At 39.9% G+C, this 19,214-nt stretch overlaps 2 protein-coding genes across 3 annotated transcripts in view; one reads left to right on the top strand and one right to left on the bottom strand.

The window, feature by feature from the left end:
* The window catches only part of LOC124286633 (5'-nucleotidase domain-containing protein 1-like), a 28,053-nt gene extending 11,123 nt beyond the window's left edge, over positions 1–16,930 (bottom strand). The window contains exons 1-10 of one of the 2 annotated variants that reach the window (XM_046723027.1): positions 16,912–16,930; positions 9,985–10,192; positions 9,090–9,181; positions 7,914–7,985; positions 7,277–7,389; positions 5,870–5,952; positions 4,264–4,363; positions 3,171–3,345; positions 1,238–1,326; positions 535–653 (exon numbers count right to left, since the gene is read on the bottom strand). In XM_046723027.1, the coding sequence (XP_046578983.1) occupies positions 535–653; positions 1,238–1,326; positions 3,171–3,345; positions 4,264–4,363; positions 5,870–5,952; positions 7,277–7,389; positions 7,914–7,985; positions 9,090–9,181; positions 9,985–10,089 (948 nt within the window). In that variant the 5' untranslated portion in view covers positions 10,090–10,192; positions 16,912–16,930. Of the gene's footprint in view, positions 1–534; positions 654–1,237; positions 1,327–3,170; positions 3,346–4,263; positions 4,364–5,869; positions 5,953–7,276; positions 7,390–7,913; positions 7,986–9,089; positions 9,182–9,984; positions 10,340–16,911 lie in introns of those variants that run through there. The other variant, XM_046723026.1, reaches the window with a different exon arrangement.
* Positions 11,903–18,897, top strand: LOC124286634. Its single transcript, XM_046723028.1, has 7 exons — positions 11,903–12,130; positions 14,781–14,963; positions 15,407–15,494; positions 15,637–15,736; positions 17,028–17,148; positions 17,385–17,517; positions 18,166–18,897. Exons 1-7 carry the CDS (start codon positions 12,059–12,061, stop codon positions 18,378–18,380), a joined length of 912 nt encoding a protein of 303 aa, XP_046578984.1. The 5' UTR covers positions 11,903–12,058; the 3' UTR covers positions 18,381–18,897.
* Positions 18,898–19,214: the final 317 nt, after the last annotated feature.

Genomic DNA, 19,214 nt, shown 5'->3' with positions numbered 1-19,214 from the left:
TGCGCAACATTAAAAACTTGTCCCTATTGGTCACAGAAGAGCAGACAAGTTTTCTCTGTTACCTTGCAGAATGACATGCCGTGACGCCATTTTGAATGTCGCTCGCTTACGCAGGAAGCACCTCTCTCAGTCGCTGCACACCGAAGCGCTGCGATGCATGCAGCGAGGCGTTGTTCAGCCAATAGAAGCGCAGCGCTGCACAGCGTATCGGCTAAACAACGCGCCCATGGTCCATGCACAGAAACATTTGTCAAACAGCCCCCCAAAAGCATTCTAGCTGGTAAGTGTTTCCATATCTAAGTCACCTGCCCATTTTCTCCACAATACACACACTGGAATACCCATCAATACTATGAAATGATTATCAGTAAGTAAACACATCATTATCACAGTCCTTATCTATTGACACAGAATTACAGGATATAGCATGTATCCTGTTTCCTCTGCCATAGATTTGGGACAGATATTTCAAACCTTAAGACCCAAGTAGCAGAGAACGCCTTACATTCTTCTAGGTGAATATTAACAGCAAACCTTTGGATTCTCTTTTCCTGTCAGAGAGCCTATAAACTTTGTGAGCTCTTTATCGTTGCCACGGTAATAGAAACCACCTTTTTTCAGATCTGTTGTTGGTTCCTTTACAGAGTGTTTTTCTGTAAAATATCAAACAAAATATGTAGTTAAGTTCAGCATTAAGCTACGAAAGACTGGATCATACACTACTTTAATTAATGGATAATAAGTATTAATAACCCTGTCATCACTTCAGTCCAAGCATCCTAATTAACAGGTAAGTACCAGTCAAGAGCCATCAACCAAACTTGAAATTGTGCTAACACAAAAAAGCCATGTAATTGCAATTGGTACAATGTTGGACACTACAAGCTTCCAGCTACGGTCACCTCACATGAGTTTGTGCAAGGTGAGTGAGTGAGTATGGTTCTGCTTCATTCTTAGCAATATTCCACAGAAGGGGATACAATGGCCTCACACATTGTACCCAGGTGGGGATCAAACAGGGGTTGGGGCATGATGAATGAACATTCTAACCACATAACTAGGCTGTCTAATTACTAGGCCTACACTATTCGGTCCAAGTGCACATGGCTGTTCATTCTACATCCACTCAAGCTGCTGAACACATATTGACATCATTACATCATTAAGGAGTTGCTGACCATCATACCTCAATTACTAATCTTTCATCAACAAATCATATAAACACATGAATTCTTACCTATTCTTTGAAAAGCATGCCCATCAGTGAAGAAGGAAGGTTTTCTTGCATAAAACATGTTGATGTCAAAATAGGATTCCCAGTCATCACTGTCACAAAGAAGATAAGTATACAGGAGTGAAACAACCGTAGATAAGTACAGGAGTGAAACAACCGTAGATCAGTACAGGAGTGAAACAACCGTAGATAAGTACAGGAATGAAACAACCGTAGATAAGTACAGGAGTGAAACAACCGTAGATAAGTACAGGAGTGAAACAACCGTAGATAAGTACAGGAGTGAAACAACCATTGATAAGTACAGGAGTGAAACAACCGTAGATAAGTACAGGAGTGAAACAACCGTAGATAACAACAGGAGTGAAACAACCGTAGATAAGTACAGGAGTGAATAAGTGAGAACAACAACGTAGATAAGTACAGGAATGAAACAACCGTGATAAGATGAAACAACCGTAGATAAGTACAGGAATGAAACAACCGTGAGAAACAACCAACCGTGAGATAAGTACAGGAGTGAAACAACCCAGTAGATAAGTACAGGAATGAAACAACCGTAGATAAGTACAGGAATGAAACAACCGTAGATAAGTAAGTGAAACAGGAAACAACCGATAAGATAAGTACAGAGTGGAAACAACCGTAGATAAGTACAGGAATGAAACAACCGTAGATAAGTACAGGAATGAAACAACCGTAGATAAGTACAGGAGTGAAACAACCATAGATAAGTACAGGAATGAAACAACCGAAGATAAGTACAGGAGTGAAACAACCGTAGATAAGTACAGGAGTGAAACAACCGTAGATAAGTACAGGAGTGAAACAACCGTAGATAAGTACAGGAGTGAAACAACCGTAGATAAGTACAGGAGTGAAACAACCGTAGATAAGTACAGGAATGAAACAACCGTAGATAAGTACAGGAGTGAAACAACCGTAGATAAGTACAGGAGTGAAACAACCGTAGATAAGTACAGGAGTGAAACAACCGTAGATAAGTACAGGAGTGAAACAACCGTGTACAGGAGATAAGTACAGGAGGAAACAACCGTAGATAAGTACAGGAATGAAACAACCGTAGATAAGTACAGGAATGAAACAACCGTGAAACAACCGTAGATAAGTACAGGAGAAACAACCGTGAGATAAGTACAAATGAAACAACCGTGAGATAAGTACAGGAATGAAACAACCGTAGATAAGTACAGGAGTGAAAACAACCATAGATAAGTACAGGAATGAAAACAACCGAAGATAAGTACAGGAGTGAAACAACCGTAGATAAGTACAGAAACAACCGTGAGTTGAAACAACCGTGAGATAAGTACAGGAGTGAAACCGTACAAGGAGTGAAACACGTGAAACAACCGGGATAGATAAGTACAGGAATGAAACAACCGTAGATAAGTACAGGAATGAAACAACCGTAGATAAGTACAGGAATGAAACAACCGTAGATAAGTACAGGAATGAAACAACCGTAGATAAGTACAGGAATGAAACAACCGTAGATAAGTACAGGAATGAAACAACCGTAGATAAGTACAGGAGTGAAAAACCGTAGATAAGTACAGGAATGAAACAACCGTAGATAAGTACAGGAATGAAACAACCATAGATAAGTACAGGAATGAAACACCATCAACATGCAGTTCAGGTTAAGGATGGGATTTCTCACTAAGGTTTAAAAATCAGGCACACTGTTATCTGTGCAATGTATTCAATTATAACAATCTGAAATCTGCTGCTGTATTCCAATATGAGCTGTCTTCCTATATGACAACAGTAGTCAATAAGTTGATAGGTCATCTTTACTAACAAAATAGATTACCGGTATCTTCTAACCCTGGAATGGTTTACAGTAGACTGCAGGTCTTATCCTTGAATAGTTTCCAGTAGACAGAAGGTCTTACCCTTGAACACATCTTACCCTAGAATAGTTTCCAGTAGACAGGACCCGAAGTCGGAGAAGGAGCTTGTGAGGAGGAAGACACATTTGTTGTCCTGTTTCAGAGATCGCAGCCACTTCTTTATGTCTTCACTACATTTCTCAACGTACTTGTGTGGATTTTTTTTTATAGCTGGGAAGAATCCTCCTGTTTCTACTGGAGAATAATGAAATGGATGTATGAAAAATTATGCAGAAACTGTTTTAGGCCAGGTAAGCTCATTTTATATTAAAACATGTAGTTTGTCCAGTCAACTGTTCAACATGTTTCAAAAAAAGCCTGATGACAAATCCTTCATCCAAGAGACAGGTCATGTTTTAAAAATTTAATCCAATGCATATTTCTTGGTCTGTCCTGTACTTCCTGCCAATGTAAATACTATAGGAAAATAAAGAATGGCCACAAGTACAACAGAGATTTACAATTCAATGTGACATGAGAAGATATATCAATGAAATACAGGGTCAAATACTCAGTTATCTCCCTTGGACCTATAGATCTATGAGGAGATTTTTCATCATTAACAAAGGTGAACAATACCTTTTTTCATGCACTGATTATAATTACATAAATAATACTTCCTTTGCCACCCTCATCTAAGCAATATTGCTCATGTTATTCAGGCAAGCAAGCAGTGGAGTTCCAAACCACACATGTCAAATCTAGTTTTTGAGACAACTTTTAATGCAAGACACAGGCAGACAGGTGAGGTGAAATTGGGTTTAACATCGTGCTTGAGAATATTTGGCTCATATGACGACATGCATGCGTGTGTATGTGTATGTTCGGCTGCTTGTACTAGCCCAGACTGAAGCTGGTTTTACAGAGCTAGCCCACTGAGATACCATGCCGCAGTGAAGCATGAATACCCCACTCAGACACATTATACTGACTCGTTGTACCCATTAATGCCGAGCGCCAGGCAGGGACCAACAAATACCATATTTTAATGTCTTTTGGTATGACGGGCCGGGGATCTAACCCGCAACCTTCTGTTCTCCGGGCAGACACCATGGAGGCGGTCTACACAGACAGAGAGACAGTACACAAACACAGTATATGGTAAATATTTACATGCAAAGTTGTGATATGTATATATATGCACTAGGGAATCGAATACATCCCCCCAGATCCGGCTGTAGTCTATCTTGTCAGCAGATTTTGAGTCCTTCATCTGAAAAGTATAATAGTATAAAGGTAAGCTACCAGTTTAAAAATCTATTCCGCTTCATACATATAACTCAGTTAACCCCAACAATAAGTGTGTGCGTGCATGCGAGTGTGGTTTAACGCCATGTGTCTTTCAGGCATGTCACAGCATGTCATCTTAGGGAGGATGCATGAAGTGATGCTGATAAACCAAAGGTCACAATCAGCACACAACTGGGAATCAAACCCACTGTCATACATCCATACTGAATGTATTTTAGTTGCCAAGGCCAAGGTTTGAGTTCCTGTTGAAGAGTGTTTACTCATTCCACATCTCTTGGAATATATATCCACTGTGCTCAAATTTATGCATATTACCATTGTAATGTTTACTCAATATATTTTAAACTTGGTCTGTGATGGGTCCAAATTCTCTACCCTTACCCAGTTACCTGACCATCCACTTTCATCTGACCTGACCCAGTTACCTGACTGCCCCATTTCACCTGACATGACCCAGTTACCTGACTGCCCCATTTCACCTGACATGACCCAGTTACCTGACTGCCTCATATCACCTGACATGATCCAGTTACCTGACTGCCTCATATCACCTGACATGATCCAGTTACCTGACTGCCCCATTTCACCTGACATGACCCAGTTACCTGACTGCCTCATTTCACCTGACATGACCCAGTTACCTGACTGCCTCATATCACCTGACATGATCCAGTTACCTGACTGCCTCATATCACAGTTACCTGACTGCCTCATATCACCTGACATGATCCAGTTACCTGACTGCCTCATATCACCTGACATGATCCAGTTACCTGACTGCCTCATATCACCTGACATGATCCAGTTACCTGACTGCCTCATATCACCTGACATGATCCAGTTACCTGACTGCCTCATATCACCTGACATGATCATGACCCAGTTACCTGACTGCCCCATTTCACCTGACATGACCCAGTTACCTGACTGCCTCATATCACCTGACATGATCCAGTTACCTGACTGCCTCATATCACCTGACATGACCCAGTTACCTGACTGCCTCATATCACCTGACATGATCCAGTTACCTGACTGCCTCATATCACCTGACATGATCCAGTTACCTAAATTGCCTCATATCACCTGACATGATCCAGTTACCTGACTGCCCCATTTCACCTGACATGACCCAGTTACCTGACTGCCCCATTTCACCTGACATGACCCAGTTACCTGACTGCCCCATTTCACCCAACCTCGTTACCTGACCTTGTTACCTGACCCAACCCTGTTACCTGACCACCCTATTTCACCTGACATGACCCAGTTACCTGACTGCCCCATTTCACCTGACATGACCCAGTTACCTGACTGCCCCATTTCACCCAACCTCGTTACCTGACCTTGTTACCTGACCCAACCCTGTAACCTGACCACCCTATTTCACCTGACATGACCCAGTTACCTGACGGCCCCATTTCACCTAATCATGGGAATTCAAGTGAACACAAAATTTGGGCCTTACCTTTTTGTCTTCGATGTCAATAATTCTCGCCATGGCAACAAGGCCTGGAGTGTCAAAGTAGTTCTCAAAGAAACGAAAAGTTGCTGAAAAGACAACATAAATTACATCAATAATTGAGGCTAAGCATAAGAAAAGGTAGCATACAGCAGCTGATCCTGAACCAACAAATACACAAAATCACAATGATCCCCTCAAAACAGAAAGGAAAGACTGGTTTTCTCTGTCACAATAAACATATAAATTCTATACTTGCTATTTGTAAGTCTGTTGAGCTTTTCCCTTTTCCCGTGAAGTATGTGTGACAGTCACGTCATTTACATTCGAAGTGCTATCAGAGGTACAGATAAATTACGCAAATATTTATATGAAAACTCAATTCCTATTAGGTCTATTGCGTACAAGTACGCTTGAAGTTTTGTAAATACTCAATAAGTTTGATCTTTCATGCGTACACACATAAATGTCACTTTTTATCTTGCGTACCGGTGGTTAGATAAAATAACTGAGGTATATTGAGATGTTTTATTTCAACACATGTGAACTTGGCTACTTGTAGTCTTTCTTATCATTTCTCATATTACAGATCAAATATGAATAACAAACACGTAAACCAACATTTATTACTTTTATACAAATTTATGGAAAATGGCAAAATACCCAAATGAGTTTGATTGAGGTGAGTACAATATATTTGGTTACTCAAAGGAAAATTAGGATAGCCAATTGAGATGAACACAAGCGAGTACATAACTCAATGACCCAAAAAGTTATCTGTAGCTCTGGCTATGTTGACATTCATGCCTTGCTTGCAATGGAGACATTGTCTCTGTGTGACATGAGTGAGACTGGTATTCAATCACTACCTGACTGATACACACTCTAAAATGTTTATCAATAAGTGAATAACTTTGGTTATCTGCTACTTTTACCAATATTATATATCCCATCATTTCCTTCCTGGTGAATACCTGAATACTTGTAACAGGCTTCACATATTGAACATGTGAAGGATCAAACACATACTTTCAGCATGTTGAACAAATAATTTAACCACTAGGCTACCCATCTGCCCTCAGAAATGCTGGTTTATTAAGTGCTGTATTGTATTGACTGAATCTTTATGCTCTCGAGTTTAGTATCAGTTTAACTGACAGTCTCTCACAAATGTTGAAGTTAGTGAGTCTGTTTCAGCCAAACCATGACATGAGCTTGATGCGGAATGGAAGACTGAAGGGATGCAGGTTGCAGATGTCACTTTGTTGAAACTCATATACAGGAGCACATTTATGTCAGACCCTGGACAATAATCCGTACAATATGTGGATCCTGACCCTCTCAAGGGGCATAACTCTGTAAGGTATGCACACTCAGAGGATTTAAGGTTATTCTCAACAACGTTCGACTCACTATTAGAGTTTTTAACAGTTTGCTTGACAGTGTCTGCATGTTTCCAGATCTGATCCTCTCCGTAGGAAGCCTGTATCTCAGCCGTCTCCAGAGCCCTTGTTCCATGAGTTGCTCTAAAACAACATACTTCAATTATCACAATCAATCTGTTTACAGATATAGAGACTTTCCAGATTTCACAGGAACATTGGTGTTCTAAAACAAAGATTTAGAGTTGATACAATGAATTTAAAGAAATGTCTGCTGCAATCTGTTTGGTTGAAAATCCATATTAAATAGGCATTTAGAGTCTCCATGTTTTGGTTTGCACAAATCATTAACCATTCAATATGTCTTCATGAAACTACTATACACATCTGGAATGCTCTCAAATGGTGATTTACAAATCAGGAATTATTCAGTTTTACATATTTATTGCTCCACCAACTAACGTTCAAACAAGGCCCTGAACTGTGTGCCCGTAATGTACAAAGATACTGACAATAGCGAAACACACAGGGCAACTTAACTAGTTTGGGCAGTAATTATTATAGTATTCCGGCATTGAGGATTAACATGTTAATCCCAGTTATCTCCCCTGGGTTTCTCACCACAGGTGTGTAAGAAATGCTGCATCCACATTTGTTTTATAAACTACCTTAGAATTTTGCCATCATCTGCAGTTTTGAGTACATGTCCCTTCTCAATGTCTAGGAAGAGACCTTTACATCTGAAAAACACAGGAAGGAACATAAGGAGCAGGCAATGAGGAGAACAGGATAATACAGAGTACCTGAGGTTGTGATAACAAGGAGGACATCCAAAGAACTTGAGCTGATAAGAAGTGAGGTGAGGTGAAATGGGGTTTAACGCTGCACTTAAGAATATTTCATTCATATGACGACATGCTTTCATGTGTATGTGCGGCTGCTTGTACTAGCCCAGACGTAAGCTGGTTTTATAGTGCTAGCTCACTGAGATACAGATAAAAAGTGAGTGTGTGAGTGAGTGAGTGAGTGAGTGAGTGAGTGAGTATGGTTTTATCATGCAGAGACACCAGCAATATCACGTTGGGGGACACCAGAAATGGGTTTCACACATTGTACACAAATGGGGAATAAAACTCAAAAAGGTCATAATGGAAGCATCAGATAATAAGTAGAACATGATAAAGAGATAATCAGAACATAAAGAGGAGACAATAATTAGAACATAATGAGATGAGGATATAATATGGAGAGTATAGAGGACATAAGTGAAACATAAATGAGATATGTAGAAAATAAAGAGGACATTAGGTACTAGTATACATGAGAGGAAGATGTAATGTCCCACGGAAATTAGCACAACTGCAGTTTCCAGCCTAAGTCTAAGTAGTTAACACATTTTTGTTTTAAATCCCCAACTATTAAAAGTCACATGGTGAAGAAATATTGCACAGTTTTCAAAGTCTGTTCCAGAAATGACATCTTGGACAGACTGTCTCCATTTTAATAGGCATTATGGACAGACAGCCATTGTCCATTTTAATATATTATATAACCAGATATTTGAGACCCATTCAGCATATCAGTCCTCTATATGTTTAAGGGTCGATCTTGTTAAAACAGCATCTTGTTTCTTTTACTTCTTATCATGCTTAGAATACCATTTATAAGAAAGATGGAGAAACAATTGACCATAACACTGGCAAAATACTTGCCACATTGTAATATTCTGATGAACAGGTCACTCCAGAGACAAGCACTACACTGTCAGTGTGGCATGTCTACAATACTGACTCCACTACAATACTAGATGCCCTCACATGTTTTGTTGCTACTTTGATACTCACATGAACTCCTTGTACTTGAATAGGTCAGACTTGATGGATGCATCATAGCCTTTCTCCTCAACCAAGAAATCAGTTATACACTTGTATGACAGCTGGAAGATGATACAAAACTTGTATAGATCCATTAGGCTACAAAAAAGCACACACACACACATATTTTGAAAGCAAAATTGTTGTGGTAGAAACACTTTTTATATTTTTCCAACCAAAATTACCATTAAATTTATCAAATAAATAACTTTTTCCTCACTGGACCTGCGATCTGTCATGTATAAAAAATGTCCTTTTAGAAATTAAATGGAAACATTATTTAATGTTTCAGTAATTTCAAAAATTTTATTTACAATATGATTTGTTTATATTGATGTAAAACACACTGTTATCATGGTTAACGTGAGTACTGAATGTGATATGATTACGTCACTGCTAATGTGTTTCATAATACATAAAGAGGTGAAGTTCACAAGTGTACAATAGGACATGTTTTAAATAATTCACCAAATTATTATGAAAACGTGATTAATTTGTGAATTTCCTTCTACAAACAAGATTTACATTGATTAGAAACAAAATATACTTTTTGTATTATATATCCGAATATGCTATATCTCTTTCATGTGTACAAGTACCTTCCCATAACTACCATATGTCTTTGTTTTAGGCATGGAACACATATATAGATATACATTACATCTACATATGATAATCGCCCAAATGATCATGACAAGTATTATTGTAAATATATAAATTGTGTTCCGATTTGGTTATATAACTTAAACATTTGGCACACTGATATCATTGTGGTCACGTCTGAAGCATCGTAACCGGATGATTGTTGGATTATAAATCTACACGTTTAAATTGCAATGCATCACCAGGTGATCACAGATCTCACATTGAACACTTCCACCAGTTTGTATTTCGCCAGAGTGTGATCCAGATCGAAACCGTAGGCATCGTAATCAGCCAGACAAACAGTGCTTGGATGTCCCGAACTCATTGTGTGTCTCTGCGCTGCGGCTGTCAATATCTGCGCTGCGTTGTGCACGTGTTGGTTATTGTTGTTCAGCTGACCTTGTGGGGGAAGTGTCGTCACTGATGTCCTATGTGAGAGGCAACAGTGCCTTTTTATCCTACACCTGGAGAAACATCGAATAATAAACATTCAAGATTCGCCTTGCAAACAAAATGTTTATTTTGATATTCGAAGTTATTAAACAGAACTTCGTTCTATACAAGACACGATAGCTTTCGCCGCAATATAAGGGAGATAAGCGCTCTATTAAAGTAGGAGCTAGCCGCTATAAGATTCAACCGCTCTGACTTTAGGTATACATATATTGATAAGCACCTAACTTATGCGGAACCCAAGTGGCAAACGTACACGACATGCCTGACTAACACCTTTCTTCCAATCATGGTGCCACATAATGAAGCATACGACCTTATGGATAACAACTTCTTGTTATTGCATATAGCGGCTTGCCACATGTTTCATGTAGCTTGAACATTACTCTAAGCGGCGTCCTACCGTTCTCGCTAGCTTTCCCGTCGTCTTGAACCGTATCAGCCTTACTTCATTAAAAACGGCATACTTTTCGGGCGCGATTGTCTTAAAAGACAGTCAATTATTTTTTAAAGACGCTCTGTGTAGTAATCGACAAATTACATTTACAAATACACAACTTGGTTTGTATATGAACGTGCAAAACTTCTCAACACTGTCCACTGGAGCGACCAGAGACCGGTTCAATTGCTCAAACTCGTGAAAAACAACATTATTGTTAATTAACTTTAAGTATGCCTCACACTTTCACTTGCTGAGATCTTGCCATGTTAATTGTCCTTATCCCGTTTTTACCTTATTTAGATTCCTTAAAAATTAAACACGGAAAATTTAAGTTAATGCAAACACACAATTATAGTCTGTTTGCAGTGAAAACGTACCGATGAATTTCACTTTAAACAACAATGTAAATCGAATAAAGTTGACTTAGGGTTGCAAATCCTCTTAATTTTACCTTGCCAATTCAACATTGAAGTCTCAGAATTTTATTCATCTTAGGATAAAAGTTGTTTAACAAACAAAGTTACCATGACAACTGTCTTTAGCATTTCAAAAAATAATTTGTAATTGTCTTTGTAGGGTGCAGGGCAACAAGCGAGAAGATAGCAGGTTTTTACAAGTTCGCCGAGGTTATTGTAATGTTTTATAAAATATCCTGAATATTAGGCACATCCACACAAACTGATGGACTGCAAGGTGTATGTGGGTCTTTCCTGCATTTGGACTGACTGACTGACTGAGTTTGGTTTTACGCCGCTTTTAGCAATATTCCAGCAACATCACGGCGGGGGACGACAGAAATGGGCTTCACACATTGTACCCATGTCGGGATTCGAACCCGGGACTTCGGCGTGACGAGCCAACGCTTTGACCACTAGGCTACCCCACCGCCCCCTGCATTTGGACCCTGAACACGTAAACACAATCCTGAACCTACGACCTGGGCTTATACATGACAGAGTTGCTGCACAAGTACGTGAGTAGGTTTGTGTGTAGGATATAAAAATATTTTCTCGGTGCGTATATATTTACATTCACGTACTACATTGATCCATGGCCTTTCAATATCGAGAATATATTGTATATGTAACTATTGTTACAGGCATCACTTCATATCATGCATTCCTCACATTTCGTACCTTGCGTCCGGGTACAGAGGCAGGTGTGCATGATAGGTTTGTTCTGCTTTGTCGAATTGCCCGCGCGAACATCATTTGCATTGATTTGTTTACGTTTGATCAAATCACGTGGCGAGCTATAAATAGCACGGTCTCAGAGCAACACACACGCAACACAGACAGCGATATCACAGATTGCCTGGTAATTTGAGGTAAAAAAAACACAGGAAAAGTTGAGTTTTACGAACGCTCAATGCAACAAATGCTGTTACCCCAAGAGTTTGATGTGTCTGTTTCTGATGGAGACTTCGGCTCTCACCAGCTTTGACGTTTTGGACTTCGTCGACTCACAACAGGTATCAACATTAAGGATAATTTCGCAACAATAAGAACCACTAAAACCTTTGAACCTTTGTAATATATATTTGGTGTTGAAATAGTTTCTTTATGTTTACTCAGAATAATTATTGTTGTGCAACATATATAAACATTGTATGCGGGTATTTATAGTTTAAATATGTTTAGAATCACGAGTGAATCCCCGTCTACTACCGAGTGACTGACTCATTCATATTTGTTGTCCCTCGTTTCACGTCTATCATCCACATTATGTGGAGAGGTTGGATATTTGTTGTTGTCCTCGTTTCAAGTCTATCATCCACATGGCTCGAAACGTTAATAATGAAAATTACTTTAGATGCTAATGTAAATTTAACAAGTATGACCTAAAATATACTGAGTAATATATTACTGGGTAGGTAGTATCAAGCGTGGATGTGTATTCTCTTTTGGTGGGAGTGGGGCGTTATAAGTATCATTTGAAAACAAGGAATTCGTATTTCATAATCACAAGAAAGAATGACCTTCCTGCAGTAGTTTTCCGATAAATTTTCCAGGAAGTGGTGTTTTCCTTGTGGGATTTTCCGAAGACACTAAAATAACCCTGACGTTGCCGTAAACATTCGTAGATGTTCGTGTCATTCCGAGTGTTCACGGAAATATGCGATTGGGTTAAAGGTATTGACTGGGTTCCGTCCCTTTGATCAACTGAATTACGAATGCAGCTGAGCGTACCTAATAATACAGTCGAACACTGTTTATATTGTTTACCGCTCGGCATTTTCCAATACAGCGTGAACCCATATACCGTAATGTTGTTTAGTATTATTTGGATCGTCTATCAAACTAGTGATGTGCTTGACGACATGGAGGTTTTTTTGCATTTAAACTTAGCATATATTTTTATTTCGTAAATACAAAACATTCCGCTTAAATGGTCACGCATGTTATACGTACAAAAAAATCGGACACAAACCAGTTTCGAGAAGTTAGTTTCAAATGACATTGATGTATTATGTTATTGGCATGTCTGTGGCAGTAGTAGCGAGCACTGTTTTTAATGAGATTGCATGGCATTTGTAAGGCCACATAAATTAAATGTCTTGTTTCTCATCACTTTTTAAAAATAGTGAGTGAGTGTGTGAGTTTTTTACGCCGCACTCAGCAATATTCCAACTATATGGCGGCGGTCTAAATAATCGAGTCTGGACCAGACAATCAAGTGATCAACAGCATGAGCATCGATCTGCGCAATTGGGAACCGATGACATGTGTCAACCAAGTCAGCGAGCCTGACCACCCAATCCCATTAGTCGCCTCTTACGACAAGCATAGTCGCCTTTTGTGGCAAGCATGGGTTGATGAAGACCTGTTCTTCCCCGGATGTTTTCAAAAAATAAAATAGGTAGGTAGGGCGGAATTTATTTTTATTTTTTTATATTCTTTTTCTGATTTTCTACTATACGGGTAATGCTATTTTTGAGGGCATTATCATTTGCAGAAGCCCGAGGTCTTCCATTAACTGCCCGACGAAGGAGGGCAGTTGATAAAGACCGAGGGCTTCTGCAAATGATAATGCCCTCAAAAATAGCATTACCGTTATTATTGCTAAAATACATGGAATTTGTGTTGAAAAGAAAAAGGAAACAATGAAGGAATTTGACTGTAAGTTTACCCAAATCAACTTCTGACGGGCTTGACTGCCCGAATGCAATTACGTCATCGAACAATTCAAGTGACGTCACAACAGAAAGTGACGATATTCGACCTTGGCCTTTGACAAGACCATAGCCTGCAACATGTCAAGCTATGACAGTGTTCGGTTTTGGTCCATCAACAGTCTTGATAGTGCAATTGTTAAGGTTAGCACCAACAAGAAAGCCAATATTACCGCTATTTAAAGCGGGAATTTGGGTTGCTTTGACTTGTTTGACCCAGAATATCTGCCAGTCGAAAACCACTAATGTCGAACTATGAGGTCACTTGACAACAGAACTGATAGTGGCCCGTCGTTAAGGTTGAGCGGTCCAATATCATTTGCAGCGGACCGCAATTTTCTGATAACAGGAGGGCCGTTTCATGATAATTCCATGTATTTTAGCTATAAGACAAATTAATGTGTCTTCATTAACGTTCTTTGAACTTTTGATTTTGCAGGGGGGAAAAAATAGGGTCGGGCGGTAATGAGAAACAAGAAATTATTTGTATGTGGCCTAAGGGGGGGGTGGACTTATGGATACGATCTTCGTTATCATGAGCAACATCAAACAGTTGTCACCCCTACATTCTCTCTCTCTCTCTCTCTCTCTCTCTCTCTCTCTCTCTCTCTCAAGTCAGAATGCATGGTTGGTGTTTTACGCTGCAGTTATCGGGTAGATAACAGGTAGATGACGTTCTCGTGTCACTCTGCAGGCACACCAGTGGTTGTTAGTATGACCGCACGCCTACGTCATGGAGAAATGGATTGATGTGTGTGTGTGTGTGTGTGCGTGCGTGCATGGATGGAATTTACAGACCGCCGCCATATAGCTGGAATATTGCTCAGTGCGGCGTAAAACTAAACTCACTCACTCGTAGACTGCCGTTATACAGCTGGAATATTGCAGTGCAGATTAAACGAAAACAAACAAACATGTTTGATCTAATATTATCATCACTCTTTTCCAGTCTTCTCCGGGTTCAAACTCATCCTTTCAAACTTTAATAAGAGATATCTGCCAACAAGCGGCATTGCAGCCACCAGTCGTTGTGCCTGAAGAAGTACCTAAAGAACACACCAATGGAAGAGTGCCACGTCATAGAAAGAATTCTCACATCCAAGCTGAGAAAAAACGACGGAAGAAAATCCATGTGAGTGATAATTCTTAGATTAACTTACATATAAAAAAACTCTGTTTTCTTGTTAATCAAATGGGCGTTATCATATCTGACAAAAGTCTGACACTCTTCCTTAAAACATTAGTTACAAACATGCGCCTTTTATTCAATATGTAATACATTTTTGTTAGCTTACACCTTTTGTAAAATTCTCAACAATATTCAACGCTACACATCAGTCTGTCGACCAAATTTTCCGTTATATTCTTGTGCACCAGCGAAGTCAGCAAGTTCCAACCAGCGATAGCCCACTCTTACGTCACTACCAGGGGTGAAACAACGGTATCACGCGCTCGGTCAGATATGAAGGGAGGTAACTCTAATTGCACTGTACCCGAAGTCTATCGAGAAAATACAAGTGGGAGATACGTTCTGCAGAAATAATCGCTTCTATATTATTCGCTTGTTCTCTCTAGGAACATCTCCGCATGCTTCATGACTACGTTCCGGCACTGGTGTCGAAGAATGCGAAGAGACTGAGTGAACTGGAATCACTTGAAGAAAGTAAGTAAACACTCTGACAGTTCTTGCTCCTTACCTTGGTGCATGTAGACATTCTAGGCTGGGCATGTATTTTATTTGTAAATAACATGTCAATATATGAATATTATGACATATATTCATGGTGTCGTCCCGAATATTTTAGCTGGAAAATATGTTAAAGAGAAGAAGGTCCGCCATGACACTCGCAAGGACGAGATAGAGAAACTAAAACGGGAAAGAGAAAACCTTAAAATGGAGCTGAAGTGAGTATAGGAATTTGACTACAAATAACCTTCATCCCTACTTTCTTGCACCTCTCTAACCAAGTACACTTTGAAAATCCAGAATCGAACCACGAGTTGAAAGATTGCTGTCGCCTTTTACAATATACATTTCTTCACGTGCAATTGTTTCCCTTGTTTTTCACATCCGAAACATTTCAATTTAGCCGCCGTGTCGGTACATTTGGAATTGTTCTCTTTAAAAATGGCTGTTTTAGGGGTTCTTGTAGTATATGACATCCATGCATTTCAAATTTATCTACAAATGTCTGTCAGCTTGTGGTATATGTTTAACACGTTACCATGATGTTAGTTGTTTGGGGTTATTTTAACGAAACCCTAAAATTAATAATATGTGTGGAAATGTTGTCACGTTTATGGAAGGGAGACCTTGTAAAGTCTACCTAACGAATTTCCGGCCACATGATTCTTTTGCCAAGTACCGAACTTGTTGATTTAATTCGATAATTGTTGATTCAGTGCTGAGATACATTACACCAGTTTTTTTTCTTTCACAGATACAATTCTGTGCTCCACGTTGTTTAAACGTATACTGTATAGACCAATGTGAAGGGGCCACTTATACATAATCAGTCATGTGTGAGTGGACTATAACACTGCTAATCATTATGTAATATCAGCTTGTTTGACATTGAGTTTGACACATTAGAGTAGATCATTTCTCACATCTATGCCGTCATGTATAGCTGCTGCAGGTATGTCGTGTTGGCTTTGTCACGTGACCACTTATCGAGGTATGTTTTGGTAATTCACATATGGTCTAGATATCATTTATGGAAGTTGTGAAAATTACTTACACGGCGTCTTATAATGTGTCGACGATTTAACGAATATCTGTACAATCATACGTTTTATCCAATATCATGCCCGTTTGCATGCCTCTTCATTCCGTAATTACCAAGAGTTGGAAATATGTTGTTTTTATAGAAAACCAAACTTGACAGAACAAAAAATAACGTTCTATAGTTGTACTCACGTTTGGATGACCATCTGAAACGAAATGTATGCACAGCTGCAAAACGACCTTGTTTTCAGTAAGTTCAAGTTTGCTTTCTAAATTTAGAACAAAAGACTCCATATCCCCAAAGGCATCGTGTCAGAGTAAAAGATGATTTTAATAAGATACAAACACTTACGATGCAACTAAGTGACCGATTACTAGTTCGTCGACATTTCAAATCACCAGTGTGTTAATTTGTTCCCCCATAATGTCGTCTTGCAGTCAGCCCGTGGATCTTTACAATTCTTTCAGCACATTCCAAGCAGCGCTGCCATCCTCGGGGTTAAAGACGGACACCCGTCACCAGACAGTCCTGGGCCGTTACGACGCTTACTCACAACGGAAGTTTACCGAGACCTGGCGCTACGGTCTTGTATCCTTGTTTGCAACAGTAACTGGTCTTTCAGCCAGGCAGCTTTGCCCATATGATAACCATGTCACGCAGTGATTATTACTAGTCAGAAAATTTCTTCACGCGTACATGTACACAAAACTAACCTGGGTTATGGTCATATAATTTGCGCAGTGTACGCAAATACGCATTTTAGATGGAACTGTGGAATTATCCATGGTACTATGGAGACATATCGCTCCTTGACAGCTTCATAGTTTGATCAGATTGTAGGCAGGAAGCTTGCAGACTCGTACGCCGAGCAGACAAACACCAGCACAGCGGAACCCTACATACAGAATCTGATGAAGTGGACTGGTTCCTGCCTCACACTCACCAATCTCCGACCAGGTGATACCATCCTCGCGTGTACACGCTTTATCTCCCTCCTGTATCAACAATTCCCTGTCTGAGTGTCTGATCATAATATCTTCACCGTCAACTTTACACCACAATGTGTAAAGTTCCGTCTTTCAGGCGTCCTCGAAACATGTGGTCGTGTTTCCAATTCCAAATTCTCCCTGCTTATGTCTCAAGTGTTTTTTGAGGCAGTGGGGTAGCCTAGAGGTTAAAGTGTTAGATTCTTCACATGGGAACAATGTGTGAATCCATTTCTGGTGTTCCCCGCCGCGATATTGCTACTACATCCATACCGGCTTTGACGTAATAAACGACCCCCACCACATTTGTTTTTAGAGCCCTTGGTTTTCGTACATCTTGTTGTCGTGACGCAGAACAGGAGAGTGCCGTTGGTTCTCCAGCGGGACCGCAGCTATTGTGTCACTCTGGGTCATACGATGTGCTGCGGTGTTTCCATATTCTCTGGAAGATTCTTGATGAGTATGCATTCGCTGTCTGGGCTGAGTGTAGGTAGCTGACGATGAGCCTAAACAGCCTGACTGCGCCTGGACCATGCACACAGCCTCTCTCTGGTTATATAATTATGTATTAATGAGCACACGGCGCAACATTCTTACACCTTATTACATTGTATTGCAGTGGTGATCTCCGGTCTCCGAAATGTGTCTATAAACACAAGCATATTGGTGAACCCAAAGGCTGTCAAGCAAGAACTTGCCCTCTCCATGCAAAAGAGTGTGTCCTCTACAGTAACTGCGACGGCAATTCCGTCTACGGTGACTACAGCTGCTCCAACTTCTGCGGCTGCAGTAACAACACCAACCACGTCAGCTTCGTGCACTCCATCGTCATGACCTTGGGTTGCGGAGTGGGCGTGGCTTAGTTACCCCGATTAGGGAATCAGAGGTTTTGGCGGTACAACCTCTGATTCGTCATAGGCAAAGGGTGAACTACAGGGCGTTGTTCGGTGAGGTAAATGAGCTCCAGAGTGTTCAACTTACATGTAGGTTTGTGTGTGTGGCTGCGTGTACTATACCTAATTATAGTGTACATGCCCAATGAGATACTCTACCACAGATTGATATGGAATACCCATGTCAGAAACAATCACACAAAGTCTTAGCAAATCAGTACTTGTTTATTCCCCTTGAGTAACAGTCTTTGCTTTTGTGTTCACGCAACCATGTAGATTTGTGTATTGGACTGTCTGACAACTGGGGGGACACCACAGCACTACCCACTAAGCCACGTGATGGTCACTTATGACAATCTTTGAACTTTCGATATCAGTAAACAACAAAACAATGCAAATTACCCACATGGGCACGAATATAGATGACATTATTTCCAGTAATTCGCATTGAGCACACCAAGTTTGTGGTTTAATATGAATGCTGTGGTGTCTCTTCATACTTCTATACCACGACGCACATTCAGATCAGTGATCATGAGGACTTTCATAAAATCATTTTCGAACCTTCAAGCAAAATCGTATACAAGGTATTGTTTATAGACTGACTGAAATTGACGTAAGGCAACATCATATTGTTATTATTTTTTCGATATTTTCTGTGTAATATGAGAATGGGTAAAACCAAGAATAACCCATTGGGTGATTAATCGTTTTGGAATGTGTGCAACAGAAAACTACATAACGTGTAGGTATCTGTAAATACTGGTCGAGACCG

Source organism: Haliotis rubra, unplaced genomic scaffold, assembly GCF_003918875.1.
Source record: "Haliotis rubra isolate DU_JTF1 unplaced genomic scaffold, ASM391887v1 Scf389, whole genome shotgun sequence".
In the NCBI taxonomy this organism is placed as follows: Eukaryota; Metazoa; Mollusca; class Gastropoda; order Lepetellida; family Haliotidae; genus Haliotis; species Haliotis rubra.
Note: the sequence above shows the minus strand (reverse complement) of the source record. Positions and strands in the feature narration are given on the sequence as shown.